This window comes from Sparassis crispa (assembly GCF_003851025.1).
Source record: "Sparassis crispa DNA, contig_000016F, whole genome shotgun sequence".
Taxonomy (NCBI): Eukaryota; Fungi; Basidiomycota; class Agaricomycetes; order Polyporales; family Sparassidaceae; genus Sparassis; species Sparassis crispa.
Window position 1 is genome coordinate 777,984 of NW_020939763.1, and position 19,401 is coordinate 797,384.

General features: G+C 51.4%; 8 protein-coding genes across 8 annotated transcripts; 5 read left to right on the forward strand and 3 right to left on the reverse strand.

Annotated features, from left to right (window-relative positions):
- Positions 1 to 127: 127 nt before the first annotated feature.
- On the reverse strand, positions 128 to 1,683 carry SCP_1702770 (Aryl-alcohol dehydrogenase [NADP(+)]; the record flags this gene model as incomplete). The annotated part of the gene is made up of 8 exons (XM_027765063.1): positions 128 to 220; positions 281 to 456; positions 511 to 618; positions 677 to 766; positions 825 to 975; positions 1,030 to 1,107; positions 1,163 to 1,309; positions 1,372 to 1,683. The coding sequence occupies 8 exons, from the start codon at positions 1,681 to 1,683 to the stop codon at positions 128 to 130; spliced, it is 1,155 nt and encodes a 384-aa protein (XP_027620864.1).
- Positions 1,684 to 2,493: 810 nt separating this feature from the next.
- Positions 2,494 to 3,703, forward strand: SCP_1702780 (Putative purine nucleoside; the record flags this gene model as incomplete). Its single annotated transcript, XM_027765064.1, has 6 exons — positions 2,494 to 2,683; positions 2,740 to 2,819; positions 2,875 to 2,959; positions 3,014 to 3,061; positions 3,114 to 3,517; positions 3,569 to 3,703. The coding sequence occupies 6 exons, from the start codon at positions 2,494 to 2,496 to the stop codon at positions 3,701 to 3,703; spliced, it is 942 nt and encodes a 313-aa protein (XP_027620865.1).
- Positions 3,704 to 4,199: 496 nt separating this feature from the next.
- SCP_1702790 (hypothetical protein) lies at positions 4,200 to 5,160 on the reverse strand (the record flags this gene model as incomplete). The annotated part of the gene is made up of 5 exons (XM_027765065.1): positions 4,200 to 4,315; positions 4,367 to 4,482; positions 4,549 to 4,758; positions 4,823 to 4,953; positions 5,008 to 5,160. 5 exons carry the CDS (start codon positions 5,158 to 5,160, stop codon positions 4,200 to 4,202), a joined length of 726 nt encoding a protein of 241 aa, XP_027620866.1.
- Positions 5,161 to 6,931: 1,771 nt separating this feature from the next.
- Positions 6,932 to 7,886, forward strand: SCP_1702800 (hypothetical protein; the record flags this gene model as incomplete). The annotated part of the gene is made up of 5 exons (XM_027765066.1): positions 6,932 to 7,075; positions 7,129 to 7,259; positions 7,321 to 7,530; positions 7,595 to 7,713; positions 7,771 to 7,886. 5 exons carry the CDS (start codon positions 6,932 to 6,934, stop codon positions 7,884 to 7,886), a joined length of 720 nt encoding a protein of 239 aa, XP_027620867.1.
- A 3,799-nt stretch (positions 7,887 to 11,685) lies between these two features.
- Positions 11,686 to 12,261, forward strand: SCP_1702810 (hypothetical protein; the record flags this gene model as incomplete). The annotated part of the gene is made up of 4 exons (XM_027765067.1): positions 11,686 to 11,790; positions 11,853 to 11,915; positions 11,984 to 12,121; positions 12,178 to 12,261. 4 exons carry the CDS (start codon positions 11,686 to 11,688, stop codon positions 12,259 to 12,261), a joined length of 390 nt encoding a protein of 129 aa, XP_027620868.1.
- A 1,292-nt stretch (positions 12,262 to 13,553) lies between these two features.
- On the forward strand, positions 13,554 to 14,108 carry SCP_1702820 (hypothetical protein; the record flags this gene model as incomplete). The annotated part of the gene is made up of 2 exons (XM_027765068.1): positions 13,554 to 13,922; positions 13,980 to 14,108. The coding sequence occupies 2 exons, from the start codon at positions 13,554 to 13,556 to the stop codon at positions 14,106 to 14,108; spliced, it is 498 nt and encodes a 165-aa protein (XP_027620869.1).
- A 1,090-nt stretch (positions 14,109 to 15,198) lies between these two features.
- On the reverse strand, positions 15,199 to 16,152 carry SCP_1702830 (hypothetical protein; the record flags this gene model as incomplete). Its single annotated transcript, XM_027765069.1, has 5 exons — positions 15,199 to 15,314; positions 15,366 to 15,481; positions 15,546 to 15,755; positions 15,816 to 15,946; positions 16,000 to 16,152. The coding sequence occupies 5 exons, from the start codon at positions 16,150 to 16,152 to the stop codon at positions 15,199 to 15,201; spliced, it is 726 nt and encodes a 241-aa protein (XP_027620870.1).
- A 2,067-nt stretch (positions 16,153 to 18,219) lies between these two features.
- SCP_1702840 (hypothetical protein) lies at positions 18,220 to 19,162 on the forward strand (the record flags this gene model as incomplete). Its single annotated transcript, XM_027765070.1, has 5 exons — positions 18,220 to 18,351; positions 18,405 to 18,535; positions 18,597 to 18,806; positions 18,871 to 18,989; positions 19,047 to 19,162. The coding sequence occupies 5 exons, from the start codon at positions 18,220 to 18,222 to the stop codon at positions 19,160 to 19,162; spliced, it is 708 nt and encodes a 235-aa protein (XP_027620871.1).
- Between the last annotated feature and the right edge of the window lie 239 nt (positions 19,163 to 19,401).

Consider the following 19,401-nt stretch of genomic DNA (forward strand, 5'->3'; position numbering starts at 1 on the left):
GATGCGTTTCGGATGGAGGGCGCCTCCAAATACTGTCGAACAACTGTTGGATGACTTAACAGTTACAATTACAATGCCCTGCCATCTCGATACTTCTCTAGTACATATGCATTCCTTCGTCGCATTCCTAGTTCCCCCCCGGACGGATTGCCTGCTGGACAGGCCACTTGTCAAAGTGCCCAGCAGACCCGAAAATCATGTTGTTTTGTTCTCCGTTGCCCTGCGGAAAGTAAACGGCGAGTCAATCAAAACATTGCACATGTACGCATCGAAGACGCACGATGAAGTTCGACGGGAAGCCCTGGTCAAACGGAAGGACGTTCTCCAGACGAGTGATCTGCTCGGGCGTGAGCGAGATGCTCAGCGCCTCGATGTTCGCCATGAGGTGTTCGACTTTACGCCCACCAATGATGGGGAAGACATACGGCGTCTTCTGCAGCACGTACGCGATGGCCACTGTTCCTCCCTATCAGCGCGCTTGGTCTCTTTAAGAGCCAGTAAGTGACTAACCTGCGGTGATGCTCTTCGTTCCCACTTCAGCAGCGACCTCTTCCAGGGCGAGGCACATCTTCCGCTCTTCAGGCGTACGTTCCCAGGCCCGATTCATTATTTGCCGTCCTGAACACACAAACTTCGCTCAGTCGTTTGCGATAATGAATAAACAAAATGTGTGCACCTTTCTCGCCCGTCTCGCGCCTTTTCTGCTCCTCAGCATCGGTACGAATTTTGCCGGAAGCAAGCACATTCCACGGGGCCAGCGCGAGTCCTACATTATCAAGCGCGGGTAAGTGATAACACGATTCCGACGATAAAATACCGTATACCCTCAGAACGCGCCATAGGTATGATTTCGCGCTCGAAATCGCGCTGAAGGACGCTCCATGCGCCTTGGTAGACTACGAAAGGGGTCTTCCCCGTGAGTCGTGCGTACGTGTTCGCCTTCGTGACGACCCAAGCTGGAGTGTCCGAGACGCCCTATAACGAACAACGTAGGTCATGCATTATTGTAAGGCAGGAGAGGCAATTTACAAGGTACAGAACCAGCCCGCGTTGGACAAGGGAATGCAAGCCGTTCATCACCTCTTCTACGCTTGTGTTGAAGTCCCACTGGAAGGGAGGACAGATCAGCACAACGCTACGAATAAGTAAAGAGAAGACGCACCCAGTGCACGTAGAGAACATCAATGTACGACGTGCGCAATTTTTTCAGCGACGCTTCTACAGATAGATGCAACGACTTCATGTTGTTGCCAACATAGGTCGACTTCAGCGGAATGTCGGTAGCTCCACGTTTGTAATTGGTGGTATACTGCATCCGCCACACGACGCTGAGACAGCGCTCCAAAAGCAAAGAGCTAAAAGCACACCCACCTTCGTTGCAATGACCATCTGGTCGCGGTTCCCGCGCTTTTCCATCCACTCGCCGATGAACTGCTCGGACGTCTCGTCCTGGTAGTTGTTCGACGTGTCGATGAAGTTCCCGCCTGCCTCATAGAACGCGTCCAGGAGTTTGAAGCTCTGCTCCTTATTCATTTCGCCCATGCCAAAGGCGTTCCACTTGTCGCCAATGCTCATGGCACCGAGGCAGATGGGGGAGACATGCACACCTGCCAAGGGAGAAAGCTGGCGATGGCGTCCGAGCTTGGTCTTAGGCTCGGGAGGAGGGCCCCACAATGCCGACATGGTGCTGTAGTTGTGCTGTGAGGAAATCAAGAGGGCAACGAGAAGATGCAAGTGTGTAGCGCTAGCTTTATACGCATAGATGATCACAGACGGCGAGTTGACGTATGATAGGAGTCGGTCGCTCCAGACAAGTTCATGGCCGCTTTACTAATTGGCATGCTGACTGAGCACTACGTCGCGAAGTGCATGCTGCACCCCGGATGACACTTGCAACGGGCAGGACGCACCGCTGAGTAGGTGGAGATGAGCACCGCAAGGTAGCCGATAACAGTGAATCTAACAGTCAGCCACGACAATCTAGCAGCAATCAGCACTGATTCACAGATATAACCTGTGCTTTTCGAGAGAAAGCTTGCGTGTCCCTCCGGCTTCGGACCTATGGATTGCTCATCATCGCGAAGTGTAGGCTATTCCATCGTTCCAGTTCTAGCCGCATCGATGGTGCACAATGACATCGACTGGAAGCTATGCCATAATGCCAACTCAGCTCTGTATAACGCACGTTGCGAAACACACGAGAAGCTCGACGCTCATAGAGCCTGATATCAGTGCTCGAACTGCGAATTCAAGCTGCTTGAGGTAGATATGATCGGCAGCTGAACTAAACAGAATACCTTCGCGCGATAGGGTAATCAACATCGGCAGTGCAAAGGAAGGACTCTCATAGGGCCGCTTGTTCCAGTGTTCCGGTGCTACTTACACCTTCACGTGACTTGCGATATCCGCTGGAAATAGCAAGTTTACCAGCTGCATCTGCACCTTACCATTAATTGCGTTGTCGGTTGTTTAGGGCTCCCGCTTTTTCCTTAGATGGCGAACGAATCTTACGTAGATTATTTTTCTTCAACGCTCGATGTTCTTGCATCGGTTGTGCCGGAGCACCTGCTCAAACCACGGGTGGGGATCATCTGCGGATCGGGACTCAGTACGCTCGCATCCAACCTTCGTGAAGTCGTAGAAGTTCCGTACAACTCACTAGAGGGTTTTGGGGAGAGCACTGGTAGGCTTGACTCCTTCGATAGACACATGCATCGTGGTTGATCAATATCTGTGTAGTTGCGGGACACAAGAGCGCCCTCGCATTTGGTCTGCTCGGTACTGGAAACGGGGTTCCAGTTGTGGCAATGCTAGGACGGGTGTGTTTTCTCCTTACCAGAAGCCCGTTTCTCTGCTTCACAAGCGATCAGTTAGTTCCATACGTACGAGGGCCATAAGGTGTCGACCGTTGTATATCCAGTGAGGATCATGGCCAGACTTGGTGTGAGGAATTTGATCAGTGAGTTTTCTAAATTCACCGAGAACCAATCGTGCGTTGATCTGCTATCTGCAGTAACTAACGCGGCCGGGGCATTGAACCATGACATTCCCGTCGGGACCAGTATGTCTACTTTCGCCTCCTCACATCCTCACTGACGCTCTCTGGTCGATAGTCGTTGTCGTTCACGACCACCTCGCGATCGCGAACATGACTGGCCCACTCAACGCGCTTTTCGGGCCCCTGATCTCACCGGATCATCCGCGCTTCCTCCCGCTCTCCGACGCGTACTCCCCGGCGCTGCGACGCCTTGCCTTCCTCGCCGCGCATTCTCTGCGCCTCCCAGAGAGCGCGCTCACGGAGGGCACGTACGCGTGGGTCTCCGGGCCGACTTACGAGACGCCCGCGGAGGGCCGCTTCCTACGCGCCGCGGGCGCGGACGTCGTCGGTATGAGCACTGTCCCTGAGGTCCTCGCCGCGCGCGAGGAGGGCGTAGAGGTGCTCGTTCTCAGCCTTGTCACCAACGCCGTCGTGATCCCGGACCGCTATCGCAGTATCAAGGAGGAGGTACGTGCCGAGGTGCGTCCCGCCGCCGTGTGCGTACATGTCGCGCTCTGACCCGTCATACAGCTCGAGGGGAGGCGTATCGAGATGCCGGAATCAGAGGTCGCATCGCATGAGGAGGTGCTCGCCGTCGGCAGGCAGAAGGCGGAGGTCATGAAGAGCCTCGTCGCGCGAGTGATCGAGCTCATACCCTCGGATTGAAATACCATGCACGTGCCAGATGCTCCTGCAGGAACATGTAACACACGTGTTTGATTTACATCTCGACACGTTGCGCATGCGAATGTCGCTCGCGGCGATTTGGCTAGTTTAGATGGCTTGTATGAGAATGCTACGAGGCGCACTTCCCTCCCTGTCGGCGTTATAGAACAAAACTGTTTCTGTGGTGTATGCTGGAAACAATGATCCCATGCTATTGTCGATAGAGGGACTAATCGGGGGAAATCTTGCCATGACAGGGAAGTGAGTTTCGTCTCCCCTTCATCGGCTTACCGTACTATCAATCAAGCACATTTTCACCTCGCAAGTGACATAAAGGCAAGGCGTCATGCGTGAAACAACCATATACATCAATTGCGCCGCTAATAGTACAACGACGCCTCTTCAAGAAATACGCGCGCTCATTCCAAGAAACTTCTCCTGCTTGAGGAGTTGTGAAGATTGAAAAACACCGAGAACTCCAGACGGAGTATCGGAATCAAAGTCCGATATCCAGGTCGTCAATGTAATCCTCGATGTGGCCGCCCAGCTTATTGATCACCGCCGCCCTGACCTTCGAATATATCAGCTCGTTCAACACCATGTTCTGTGTGGCTGCACAATCCATGAGGTCAATGATCATGCAAGAGGCACCACACAACATACAGTACATGAACTTGACACGTTCGCTACCAAACTTGAAGAAGAGGACGTTGCCGCGGGACCCCTGAGCCTGATAAGTGTAGGTTCCGATACGGAACTGGATATCGTTGTTAGATTCACTGCGATATAAATTTGATGAGTGTACATGAGCGAACGGTTGGCTGAGCCGCAAACACTGTACGCACATGGCCACACCAACCAGGAAATCAGCACTTTGCCCCTTCCAAGCATTCGTTTGGAACAAGTTGTTAGCGCCGCTGTTGACGGGATTTTTCATGGCGTCAATCGTGGCCTTGAAAACCTCCAACGCGTTACCGTCAAGATAACCCTTGAGAATGGCAAGGATGGCTTGATCGACAGAGCCATAAGAGTTGGCATTGTCAAGCTCTTTGAACCTGCATCCAAGACGTCAGGTACAAGATAATGGGATGAAAGTAAGTAGTGCAAATGTGCGCGTACGTGATGTCTGAGACGACCCATCCGAGATTTTCGAGGACCTCTTTGTACTTCTTGTACCATTTAGTCTTGTCATCCGGGCTCGCCGTGTTAGCGGCAAGCTGGGCAAGCAGTGTGGAGTTCAAGACATCCTCCTGTGATAGTAGGTGGTGAGGAAGATGGGTTTCGTCAGTTTCAGAAGTACCGACCTTGTTAAGCTGAGACAGATTTCCAACAAACGACTGGGTCGAGCCGGCATTGACAGCACCGGACCCCTCGGGTGACCCCTTGCGACCATGACGGTCAGCAGGAATATGCAAGTGCTCGATGAAGCGAAGGCGGGCTTCAATAGAATGAGACATGACAGCAAGATGTAGACGAAAGCGTTGGCAGTAGTTGATAGGGGAATGAAGGAGGCACTTTGCTCATTGGCATTGTTTTATACCTGGAGCCATGACCGCGAAGCGCAAAGTTCCGTCTGGAGCATTCTCCGATGTCAGAAAATAATTAATAAATCACCTGGTCGTTCTACCGAAACAGGGTCACAGGACAACGGATGGTACAAGAGGTGTGTCCCCGACGGAATGGAAGTAGGTGTCATCGAGACAAGGCTCTGTAGGTAAGACAGCATGATCCTGTGGCGTCCTGGACGGGAAAAAAATCGTCGATGGTAATCCAAGATGAGAATCAGTCACAGAGGGCAAGTGCTCACCGGAATACAATGGTCGAGTTGCCGAACAATATACCACTGTATACAGAGACTAATTAATATTGGCATTTTGAAACAGTATGTTCACAGCCACCTCCCCAATGAAATCGGAGTAGTTTCCACGTCTAATTGGCGTGTATACGAAGATAAATCGATTCGCAGTTCGCTCACATCCTGATACCAACCAGGAATTCATACCGACCTGTAATGCCGCATTTTGAAATGGGGGCGAGCTTCACATATATTTACGTCCTTCGCGGCTCGGAGGACGACATCCCGCCAGTCTCAGGCATGCCACTTTAGACGCGTCGGCGGGTTTGGTACCATGCCTCCGAGTAATGCTATGAAACTAAGCGGCTCTGCACAAAGGGGGTTGAGTTCGGGATAAAAGCAAGAATCGCACTGAGAAAAGACACAGTGTGTGCCAGGACAAACACGTTCGACGGTCAGACACCATGGCAAAGCCGACGTGGAGCGTGTTCAGCGCATGATGAGGACGTTGGACGTGGGCGCAGTACCTGGGCCCTGGACGCGGGGCAACGGCCTTGGATCCACGCGTGGCACTCTGTGGAAGGTGACCTAGCCACGGTTTGCTTGACGTACATACATAATTTAGCATAACGTTCAACGTCAACGTTCAAGTTATGGCACACGGATTTGCGCTTCTACTCGCCTCCGGATCGGACATAATGGAACATATGCCGGGGGGCCTATTTCTCCGGGACTCCACAGGCACGAGCGACGATGAATTCTGCACGTGACAGGAAGTGGACTTCGGATTTGCCTTGACATGGAGACGCCCGAGCGGAAATGTGGCCCTCCCGAGGCTATCAGGACGTGTGAAGTCGGCGTCCATGTCAAGGAGTAAGGCACGGGAGTCTCCATGTGGCGTATTCAGCCGCGTCGGTATTGGGCTAGGAGCGATAGGAGTGAACTGCCTGTCAAGATGGAATCGAGACTAGTGAGTTCGTCCATATGATACGGAGACCATTTTTGATCCACGAACAAGAGAGTTGCCCATTTGTCTATGTGCCCAGTCATATATTATTCCAACCCAGGTATTCCGCGGTAAAAATGCGCCCTACGCTGCCAATTGTCATCTTGAACGTCCTCGATTCGTTCATCCACCTAACGTGAGCAGTCTTGTCATACAAAGTTTGTTTCCGACACGCCTAGTTCCATTCCACCACGGAGGACATGCACACGCGACCTCAATTCTTCACTTGTCCACCACAGTACGTTTCAGGTCGAATTGGCCATGGTACATAGGCTTTATTAATTATTTACTCCATTACGTCGAGGAACTTCGCACACGGGAATTTTCACTTCTCTGTCACGGCGCATATAAAACAATGCGACCGAGCGATGCGGGCTCTTTATCCCCCATCACGCATTGCTAACATCTTCGTTCACGTCTCGTGGTCATGTCTCTTTCTATTGAAGCACGCCTAAGCTTCATCGAGGGCCTGGATATTCCTCCTTTCGAGACCTGTCTTGCATGGAAGCTTGCTGCCGTCAATGGTCGGTTGTTGCAGTCATCCGTTGGAAATTTAGACCCCGTCCATAAGGTGAGCTCTCGCAGGTTGACGTGATTATTCGTTCTCATCGTCTATTGTGACAGGATGACGTCTTGAACTCCACCCTCCTTGCCCAACTAGCTGCTAACCAGGCTGGGGGAGACGACAAGGATAAATGGTACAAGAAATTCAAGGAGGTCCTCGAAAACGTCGGATGGGTTGTCCAGAGTTTCTCGTACGAACACGATACTCTCTGCTCTGCTGCGGTGGGTTTGGCTTTGACTCCTTGCATGCAGGTTCGCCGAAATCGATAATGTCAATACTTATGGCTCAGTCGACAAGGTCGTGATTGCCATGTTGGATCCTCGTCTCTCCCCTGAAGCCGGCAAAGTTGTGAAGGCCACCATTGATGCCATGAGACGTCGGGTGAATGCCAGCGCTAATGCCATCTTCCAGGAAAATGCCTGGGATGGGCAGACTGCTAACTTCCAGGTTAGCGTGGCCTCGTGCGTACCGCGTTCGCATCTCAGACGATCGAGCCATTGTTCACGTCAAATATCTTCTCTCCAGAGCAGCTGACGGCGATAACGTCCAGCTGCATATTGGATGCTTCGACTACACGGCTGAAGGCGTCGCCGGCAACGTACTCTTCTTCAAGTTTGGCCACCGTGCCGTGAAGTTCACGTATGGTATGTTGCCAAATCTTTCGTGCACGATCGTTGACCTGACAGATCGCGATCGTGAAGCCACACAGACCATGGTGTTGAACGAGGAGAGGTATAAGATGGTCAGAGACATGGTGAAGGAGAAACTCGGCACGGCTATCGAGAGCTACAGGAAGGATGTGGTCATAAGAGTCTGATCCCGATGCTAAGCTCGGTCTGAGCGCCTCCTGGGTACCTTACCGATGATATCTTCAGCTCTGCTCATATACAATTGTCGAGCCTAAATAATATGAAGATCTCAGAATCCGCCCATTGCGCACTGCGGCAAGAGTACAGAAATCAGCCGTGTTGTGTGTGAAGGCAGTCGGTGTACACTGTACTGCTGAGCACCACTTACACCTTCACGTGACTTGCGATATCCGCCGGAAATGGCAAGTTTTCTGTGACGACGCCTCTTGCGTCTTACCATTAATTGCGTTGTTTAGGGCTCTCGCTTATATTTAGATGTCGAAAGACTCTCACGTAGATTACTTTTCATCCACGTCCTATTTTCTTACGTCAATAGTCCCGACTCGGATGCACTTGCTCAAACCGCGAGTGGTGATCAGTTCCATATAACTCGCTAGAGGGTTTTGAGGAGAGCACTGGTATACTATTGACTCCTTCGATGGAGATATGCACCATGACCGATCAATTTCTATGCAGTTGCGGGACACAAGGGCACCCTCGCACTTTGTCTACTCTGTCCTGGAGACGGGGTTCCAGTCATGGAAATGCTAGGACGGGTGTGTTTTCTCCTTACTAGAAGTCCGTTTCTGTGCTTCACAAGCGATCAGTTAGTTCTATACATATTAAGACCATTAGATGTCGCCCGTTGTATATCCAGTGCCAGTGAGGGTCATGGCCAGACTTGGTGTGAAAATTTGATCAGTGAGTTTTTAATTCACCGAGAACTAATCTTGCGTTGATCCGGTACCTGCTATACATACTATCTGCGGAAAGCTAATCTCTCACTGAAGGCAGATTGTAGACAGTATTCTACTTCAGCCGCCATTCCACAGAATATCTACCGGATCCACAACGTCGCGGCACCCAGTAGCCGCGTACTACTTCGTCGAGGTGAACCACACCATGTACTTCGTGAAATGGTTAAAAAATTTTATTCACCCTGCCCGAAGACCGTATAGGCACCTGTGTCTTGCTTCAGCGTCGACGTCCTGTCCAATGCTTATAGTCCACATACACTTGCGCAATCTGGGGAGCTGTGAATTCGTGGCACTGCAGTCCTGGTCCGCTGTGCTAGAGGCCTCGCCTGCGAAACCACCCGAGTATCTGACGACGCGCTGGGAAGACTACCACGGACCTTGAACTGCCAAGGATTCGAAGACCACGAGCAACCAGGTGACTGGGACTCTGCCTTAGCACGGGTCGAGTGAGACCATACGCCGTAGCTCGACTTTTTGTGCCCGCCATCTCCGCATCTCCGCATGTGTTGTGGATGATTGCCCTAAAGGGCACGAACCAGTCCCTCATGCAATTATGAGCAGGTAGACGCGTATTTGATGCCAATTTCAAGTACCTAGCAAGCTCAGAGTACGCTGAAAAAGTGCCAATATTACCGTCTGACGCGGGACTGCTTTTCAAGTGCACAGCACTGGAGCCCAGACTTGTCACGCGAAGAAGAATCTCAGCTGTGTTCAAGTCTCAAACCACACCTCCGACCACGAGTCGCGTGCATTTCATCTCCAGATGTACCGCTGCTCGCGTATGAGTACCTCTGATAGTGCGAGTGGGAGTATACCGAGTCTAAGGGCAGCAAAGGGGGCACAATTTGAGAATCAACGCACAACCAACGTGTTTACGCAGGCGAAGTAAAGGGTACTTGGGGAAGGTGATTTATGAGAGAATATAGGGCGCTGGCAACCAACTCAGCCTACGCAATTTGTTCCATAACGCTCACCTTGAAGTAATCCACTGAAAGTCAATCCGCCCTAAGTTGCGTTAGCAGCCACAACAAACTCCGTCATCAGCCACTCCAGGGGATCGAATGCCCAAGCGGAGAAAATTTCCCTCATCTTGCGCGTGTCCTGACTGTGCAGCAATACCTCCAAAGGCCTTGAGTGATATCTCGACCAGGTGACCTATCACAGAAGGTGCAAGATGATATGAGCTCACAAGAGAAAACGGCATATGGGGGCTGCAGCTGGTCGCGGCTTTCCATCTGCTGCAGAAGGTATGCAATAAAAGTGACGAAACAAATAAATCAGAGCAATCCGTAAAGACGGAAAAAGCTGAGTCCACGAACGAAAGGAGTCGGGAGACTCGGGAAGAGATAATAATTGAGCAAGTGGCGGCTGCCGGTGACTTGTTTGGCTGCGGCCACGGCGGGCATTTCCACAACCGCAACGACGACTTTTCTCAGCAAACATGTCTTTGTATGTGGATGATACTTAGATTGGTGTCGTCGGATATTCAAACCACACCAACTCTGGCGGTACTGACTTTGAGCGAGGCCTGGTCTTCCCCTCCCGATTCTGCGGTGCAAATTTCTGCCTGCATTCTGGTGGCTCTCGCAGAAATCTGTGCATTTGTTCGCCTTTGCGCTGCCGACATATTTATGACTCTTGGACTTTTCGCTAGAGGTCTGATTGGAGTTTTGCTCCACGGTTGACGACAATTCCTTTGCTTCGCCAGATTCCTAGAGCATCACAAGCCGTCAAGCGAACACTGGGGGCGACCATTTAGTGAGACGACCGTTCGATGGCCTTTTGAGGTTCGTCTTTGCCGTGTATACATGGTTGGGATTGTGCTTGTCGGACACAATTTGGGGAAATACGTGAGTCTGCACAGTTGTTCTTGCCTTACATTCCGTCACGTTCTTGTGCATTGCGGCCTTGGAACATTTTCCTTCCGTGTATGGATTGCGAACTCGTCTGCCTGATGCCTTGCTGTGCGGCGAGCATGTCGGCTGGATCGCTTGTTTGGTACATTTTCCCCTTGATGGTCTTATCATTCTTGCAATTCTGTCTTGGGAATGGCCTGCAGCATCACACATCACACATATTCAGAAGGTGTTGATCATGAGAGGACGACACAGTGACTCGCCTGCGCGCCACGCCGAAGGGCAGGAGTGATGCGTGATGTGACGTCGGGTCACGCATTGTGCACGGCAGGCGAAATGAACCGATGAGTGCCAGAGACAGTGAGACTGCGAAAGGCGGCAAGCGTGGGGGATAGCTCACTTTGGTTATTTGCGAGAAGGATATTCAGCTGTGTTTAGGTCGAAATTGCTAGCTGTGGTCTGCTGTGCACAGGCTTCGGTGATGCGGCACCCACTGTAGCGTGGAAATTCGCGATACCGAGCAACCCCTCGTATCGCGACGAATGTGCCTTTGTGAACAGACGGAAGAAATAAATCTGAGTCATCGGGATGCACAGAGTCTCTCGAGAAAGATTCACTGAAAGTTAGCTGTTGTCTCTAGGAATCCGTCTTCACTTGCCTGCATGAGGCAGGGAACCTGTCAATCCATGCACTCTCGAATAAATTTAGCTGTATGGTCGTCTCTATCGCCCATATTCCACTCCAAGAGCTGTTCGACATGATCGCGGAGGCCGATCGTCGAGCACGGAGGTATATGCACAGGCGCGGAGTCAGAAATGAGAGCACGGCGGTTATGTCAAGGAATGTCGCGTCGCTGTAACAGCATGCCCGCTAACCCAAATCAGCTTCGAAAGCCGCCATTTTTACGAAATGGCTACTTCTCCCATGACCTTGCCGAGCTATTTAATGAGCGTCGCTAGGGTTGTGCTCTCTCTTTCAAACTATCACCTTTAATCCTAAGACGTCTGCCCTGGCCCTTTCCTCTGCATTTGCCGTCCACCTCTGGTGTCGTTGCTCCCGCCATCGAGCATCGCGGCATCTCGAGTCTGGTAATTGGATACAGCATTGGATACTCTGGATATTTTTACGCTTGCCCGCTCGTTTTCTGTGTCTTCATGGACCATTATCCTAGACTTCCCCCGTATAGCTCTCGAAGTTGTTTCAGGTATCATCCATACCCGAGAACTGGGCGGCGCTATGACCGACTGGAACGTGTCGTGGTGCGTCGTATACGACTTTACGATTTCCTCAAAACAGGTACACGTTCGTACATGTTGTTCAGGGTGCCGAGTATGGGGATGACACCGAGGACACGATACTGGACTCGCCGCCGCCGATCTCTCTGGTACGAATGGACGATATTACATGTACGCAGTAACTGACAGTGTTACTTTTTTCTGTCTGCCTCCACAGTTGCCCTCGAACGTGTTTGGCGCTACTTCAAACGATGACGTGTCAACACTCGAGCTCGATGATCGTGTTTATCAACACGATGAACCTGACGCTGGACGAAAACAGGAAAAACTGCGGGTTGTGAAGCAGTGGCTTACCGTAAGTGCTGACGCCCTATTGTGCTACTTGGTCTGCTTCATGAATCTTGGAATTAGACGGTGCTCGTTGTATGGCGCAAGTGCCAGAGGCTGCCCTCCGTGCAGGCCTGGTTGCCTTCTAAGACACAGTCGCTCGCATGAGCATATATTACTCGCTTATCAGAAGGCCTTCAAGGGGCTGCGATGGTTTTTTTGGGTTACCTCATTCATTTGTATCCATAGTTGATCTTCCATTGTGCACTGTCTTATGGCTTGCGAAACTAATATTGATTTATGAAAGTCACCGAATTTAGTCTCGCCTTTGCGTGTGCTGGACAAGGGTTGCGTTCAGCGTTGCGTGTCTCTTCCACAGCAACTACGGCCTGAAGGACTGCGGTTCATATCAATTGCGAGTGTCGGTGCATCGCCTCCAGTCCCGACTTTGCGAGAGGTGAGTTTCCCTTTGACGACATATCCTTACACGCAGATGGTGGCCGCGCGGGAGGACGCGGTTGAAACAATCGGAGAATTTCGAGGCGTGGTCCTCTCTATCTGTTCAACGTGAAATAAAATGTAGTGGTACGGTCAGATGGGCAGCACACATCGAATCTGTGTAACGTTGACCGTTGGTGGTTCGGATTTTTGTCGGTCTCGACGGAGAGTTGCAGCCATAATGTTGTGCTTTCGACCAGGTGGGCCTTTACTTTCCCTGCTTCCTGCACTGTTTGTTCTTCGACTGTTGGGTCTGCTGCCAGCCTCACTGGCAGTACCGATTCCTCGACTTCTCCCCTTCATTGGCTCCGTAATACATCACGCTGACGTTGTATAGGCTCCACTCTCAAAACTTGCGATAGAAAACCCTGCGTACGAAAGCCCTCGAATGGTACACCGTTAGCACCTCACGGTGGTGTGGACGCGGGAGGAGCCTAGTACGAAACCACCCTTGCAGAGGATCTTCCTCCTCGTCGTCTTACCTCAGTATCAGCTTACTTTCTATCCATCGCGTCGAGTATGAACGAGCTAGGGTATACTGCAATTCGAAGCACAAGTGACGTGATGTACGTATAGCGTAGCACGCTACAGCCCGCCAGTATCTGACTCATAAGAAGCAGGAGTACAGACCGGATGGTGCTACGACATCTCGTGCCCAGCGGTAGCCTGTTGAGGCAGATCTGAGTAGAGGATCAAAGAGGCGATGATCGAGCAATCGAGGTTGATGCGTTCCTGCAGAGCATCCCGGCGATATGGATCGCTAATATTGGGTCAAGCTGCTGCTGAACATGGACGTCATATACCGATTTTCTCAACAGATAGTCGCTACTATAATTGCTCGGTCAGTGCACACTTTGCAGTAACTAACGCAGCCGGAGCATTGAACCATAACATTTCCGTCGGGACCACTTTTGCCTCCCCAAATACTTACTAATGCTCTCGGTCGGTATTCGTTGTCGTTCATGATCATTTCGCGATCGCAAACATGGCCCGCCCGCTTAACGCACTCTTCGGACCCCTGGTCTCACTGGACCACCCTCGTTTCCTCCCACTCTCCAACGCGTACTCCCCGGCGCTGCGCATTCACTGCGCCCCCAGAGAGCGTGTTCGCGGAGGGCACATACTCGTTGGTCTCCGGGCCAACGTACGAGACGCGTGCGGAGGGCCGCTTCCTGCGCGCTGCGGGCGCCGTCGTCGTCGGTATGAGCACTGTCCCTGAGGTCCTCGCGGTGCGCGAGGAGGGCGTAGAGGTGCTCGTTCTCAGCCTTGTCACCAACGCCGTCGTGATCCCGGACCGCTATCGCAGTATCAAGGAGGAGGTACGTGCCGAGGTGCGTCCCGCCGCCGTGTGCGTACATGTCGCGCTCTGACCCGTCATACAACTCGAGGGGAGGCGTATCGAGACCCCGGAATCAGAGGTCGCGTCGCATGAGGAGGTGCTCGCCGTCGGCAGGCAGAAGGCGGAGGTCATGAAGAGCCTCGTCGCGTGCGTGATCGAGCTCATACCCTCGGATTGAAATACCACGCACACTTCTGCCTTCTTGCAGAGATGTAGCATACGCGTGTATGATCGCAGTAGATTGCGTGCTGCGCATGCAAATCGTATTGTCACCGGCAGCGATTTGGCTAATTCAGAAGACTTGTATGAGGGCGCCGCACTTCGCTCCCTACAAAACGAAACTGTCCATGTGGTGCTGGTATGTTCAATCAGTTGCCAGAAATAACAATACTGCTGATGTCTGACTGATGCCTGAGGAGCATTGAACACCGGATGGTACATCTGCTTAATTGAGATACCTGCGCTGAATTGAGGAGGGCTTCGCGACTTCTATGTCTAGTACGGGCCGGTCTCAACCACTCTGAACTGCTTAGTGTGGCATGTAGATCACTTCGATGCTTGGATCGCGTCGCTGGACACACATGCCGGATGTCGCCCGGACAGCGTCTACGAAAGCCCCGGGAAGTTTCATTACGCCCACTGCGTGGATTTGGGTGTGCAGTTGATGTCTACTCGACCGTCGTCATACTATCATCGGCGATTCAGCTGGTCAGGTCCAGCAGCTCAGAGATGGAAGATATCCCCGCCTTCATTCTCTGAGATTGGTATCTCAGCACGCAGAATTGCGAGTGAAGATACCGGTGAAGGTGATAAGGAACAGCTTTGTGACTCGTGAGGTGCTTGGTCAAATCTGTGCGGCTTGGCGAGTGTGCATTCAGCCTGTTGTGTGCAACTGGTTTGAATCGAGGCTGTCGTAATCTGTAACTAGTAACCCGTTGGTGACTACATGAGGCCGATACTAGTAGGCTGGAAATAATGAACCCACGCTATTCGTCGATTAAGGGACTCATCGCGGGAAATCTTGCGACGATACAGAAGGGAGGTGCGTCTCCCTCACTGGCTTACTGTACCATCAAGCACATTTTCACCCCACAACTGACCCAAAAGCAAGGTGTCATGCGTGAAACAACCGTATACATCAATTTCGCAGCTAACAGTACAACGACGCCTCTTCGAAAAAATACACGCGCTCATTCCAAGATACTTCTCCCTGCGTGAGGCGTTGCGAAGATTCAAAGACACCGAGCACTCCGGACGGAGTATCGGAATCATAATCCAATATCCAGGTCGTCGATGTACTTCTCGATGTGGCCACCCAGCTTATTGATCACCGCGTCCCTGACCTTCGCGTATATCTTCTCGTTCAATACCATGTTCTGTGTGGCTTCACCATCTATGAGGTCAATGATCATGCAAGAGGCACCACACAACATACAGTACATGAACTTGACACTTTCGTGGCCAAATTTGAAGAAGAGGACGTTGCCGCGGGATCCCTGGGCCTGATAAGTGTAGGTTCCGATACGGAACTGGACATCATTGTTAGATTCACTGCGATATAAATTTGATGAGTGTACACGAGCGACGGTTGGCTGAGCCGAAACACTCTACGTACGTGGCCACACCAACCAGGAAATCAGCACTTTGCCCCTTCCAGGCATTCGTTTGGAACAAGTTGTTAGCGCCGCTGTTGACGGGATTTTTCATGGCGTCAATCGTGGCCTTGAAAACCTCCAACGCGTTACCCTCAAGGTAACCCTTCAGAATGGCAAGGATGGCTTGATCGACAGAGCCGTAAGAGTTGGCATTGTCAAGCTCTTTGAACCTGCATCCAAGACGTCAGGTACGAGATAATTGCATGAAAGCAATGCAAATGCGTGCATACGTGAAGTCTGAGACAACCCATCCGACATTTTCGAGGACCTCTTTGTACTTCTTGTACCATTTGGTCTTATCATCCGGGCTAGCCGTGTTAGCGGCAAGCTGGGCAAGCAGTGTGGAGTTCAAGACATCCTCCTGTGACAGTAGATGGTGAGGAAGGTGAGTTTCGTCAGTTTCAGAGTACCGACCTTGTTGAGCTCCGATAGATTTCCAACAAATGACTGGGTCGAGCCGGCATTGACAGCACCAGACCCTTTGGCAGCCCGCTTAGAACCCTTACGGAGGGCAGGGATATGCAAGTTCTCGATGAAGTGAAGGCGGGCTTCAATGGAATCAGACATGACAGCAAGATGTGGACGAAAACGTTGGCAATGGTTGATGGGGGAATGAAGGAGGCACTTCGCTCATTGGCATTGTTTTATACCTGTAGCCATGACCGCGAAGGGCAAGTTCCGTGTGAGAGCATTCTTCGATGTGAGGAAATAATCAATAAACTCTACCTGGTCTATCTACCTGAACAGGGTTGCACCAGACGATGGATCGTACAAGAGGTGTGTCTTCGATGGAACAGAAGTGGGCGTCTTCGAAACAAGGTTCTGTAGATAAGACATCACGGTCCTGTGGGGTCTTACCCGTCCTGGAGGGAAAGACAATCGTCGATGGCAATCCAAGATGAGAATCGGTCACAGAGGGCAAGTCCTCACCGGAACATCACGGTCGAGTTGGAGAACAATTTATCACTGAATACAGAGACTAATTAATATCAGCAGTTCTGAAACAGTCTGTTCATAGCCACCTCCCCAACGAAGTCAAAATGGTCTCCACATCTAATCGGCGTATATACGAGCTCACCGACAAATCGATTGGCGATTCACTCGTATCCTGATACTGACCTGGAATTCATACTGACCTGGAATGCCCCATTTTGAAATGGAGGCGTCCTTCACATGTGTTGACACGTCCTTCTCGACTCGGAGGACCACATCCTACCAGTGTCAGGCATGTCCGTCTCAAGGCAAGTCCGAACCATGTTGTCACTTTAGGCTCATCGGCGGGTTTGGCACTGGCATGCCACCGAATGATGCTATGAAACTAAGCCGCCCTGCACGAAGCGGATTGAGTTCCGGGTAAAAGCAAGAATTGCATTGAGAAAAGACACTGTGTGCAAGGACAAATGAACACGTTCGACGGTCGGACACCATAGCAAAGCCGACGTGGCGCGTGCTCAGCACATGGTGAGGATGTTGGACGTGGGCACAGTGACCCTGGACGCCGCGCGTGTAAGGTGACCTATGGGTTGTATCGAGCGCGGTAGAGTTGTATGGGCCAGAAAGGAAGATAAACATTGCTTGACAAATCTACAACTCGGTGCTGCTCAATGTAAATATTCCAAATTAAGGCAAGATGGACCCGTTGAACGTTGAACGTAGACCAGCTGGACCGAGTCTGAAGTACCCTATGGTTGGTTACTTGCCATTTCTATTACAAAGGAACGACTGTCTTCCTCAGGGTAACTAGAGGCTGTATCTATGAGCCTACTTAAGCTTGCCATTAGCCACTCCACCAATTCAAATCACAGATGATTCCAAATTTGTTCTGCATCGACACGACACGGGGGAATGAGATCATAGCCTTTCCTTTCAGACCTTCCGAGGTTCCCTGCCTCGTGTTTCTCAGATTTCTCAACGTGGTCTTGCTCTTACCCGAACTCCACCCGCGAATTCGTCTCAACTTTGCAATACTTCTATTTCCTCCGTGGTTAAATGCCAAATCCGGCGGTGAATTCTGTACTTGCAGTGGACTCCCCCCTTATTGGAAATGTGGCCCTCCCGAGTCTACAAGGACGTGTCAAGTAAGTCACGGATGTCAGTCTCCATCACGGAATGTGGCGTACTCAGTCGCTACGAACTCGTGATCGGTATTGGGCTGGAGTGAACAGGAAGGTAGGTATGAACAGACGGAAGCTGCCCGTTTAGCTATGTGCCCAGTGACATATATTATTCCAAGCTAGGTATTCCGCGGTATATATCTGTTGCTAATTGTCATCTTGCACCGTCTTCGATCCATTCACCCACTCTGCGTGACCTGGAGCGGGCGGCCTTGTGATACAAAGTTCGTTTCGGAAACGCCTACTTCCATTCCACCATGGAGGACACGCATTTGAGGCAATCTCAATCCTTCACACATTTTGTCCACCACAGTACGGCTCAGGTCGAATTTACCATAGCCATGGTATAGGCCGACTTCATTAATTCTTCCCCCATGTTGAGGAATTTCGCCCGCGGGACTTTCGCTTCTCAGTCACGGCTACACATATAAAACAATACCACCGAGCGGTGCGCCCTCTTCATTCCCCTATCAAGCATTACCAACGTCTTCGTTCACGTCTCGTGGTCATGTCTCTTACTATGGATGCGCGTCTTCGCTTCATCGAGAGCGTGGATATTCCTCCTTTCGACACTTTTGGTCTCTGGAAGCTTGCTGCCGTCAATGGTAGTTTATTGCAGTCGTCCGTTGGAAATTTAGACCCGGTCCATAAAGTGAGCTCTCGCAGGTCGACGTGATTATTCGTTCTCATCATCTATTGTGACAGGATGACGTCTTGAACTCGACCCTCCTTGCCCAACTAGCTGCTAACCAGGCTGGGGGAGACGACAAGGAGAAATGGTACAAGAAATTCAAGGAGGTCCTCGAAAACGTCGGATGGGTTGTCGAGAGTTTCTCGTACGAACACGATACTCTCTGCTCTGCTGCGATGAGTTCGGCCTTGACTCCTTGCATGCAGGTTCGCCGAAATCGAGAATGTCAATACTTATGGCTCAGTCGACAAGGTCGTGATTGCCATGTTAGATCCTCATCTCTCCCCTGAAGCCGGCACAGTCGTGAAGGCCACCATTGACGCCATGAGACGTCGGGTGAATGCCAGCGCTAATGTCATCTTCCAGGAAAATGCCTGGGATGGGCAGACTGCTGACTTCCAGGTTAGCGTGGCTTCGTGCGTACCGCGTTCGCATCTCAGACGATCGAGCCATTGTTCACGTCAAATATCTTCTCTCCAGAGCAGCTGACGGCGATAACGTCCAGCTGCATATTGGATGCTTTGACTACACGGCTAAGGGCGCCGCTGGCAACGTACTCTTCTTTAAGTTTGGCCACCGTGCCGTGAAGTTCACGTACGGTATGTTGCCAAGTCTTTCGTGCACGATCGTTGATCTGACAGATTGTGATCATGAAGCCACACAGACCATGGTATTGAACGAGGACATATACAAGATAGTCAGAGACATGGTGAAGGAGAAACTCGGCACGGCTATCCAGAGCTACAGGAAAGATGTGGTCATAAGAGTCTGATCCCGATGCTAAGCTCAGTCCGGGCGCCTGCTGTGTACCTCACCGATAATATCTTCAGCTCTGCTTGTGTACGTATACTGGCAACGATTATCGAGGGTTACTTACGTGACAGTAACTCTACTCGTGCGTGAACGCGTAGAGCGGGTAGTGATCAAGTTCGTTCCCCTTCCGCCTCTGGTTTGAGTGCGCGGACAACCTGCGAAGTCGCGCTGTCGACGTTGAACAGAGAGGAGACAATC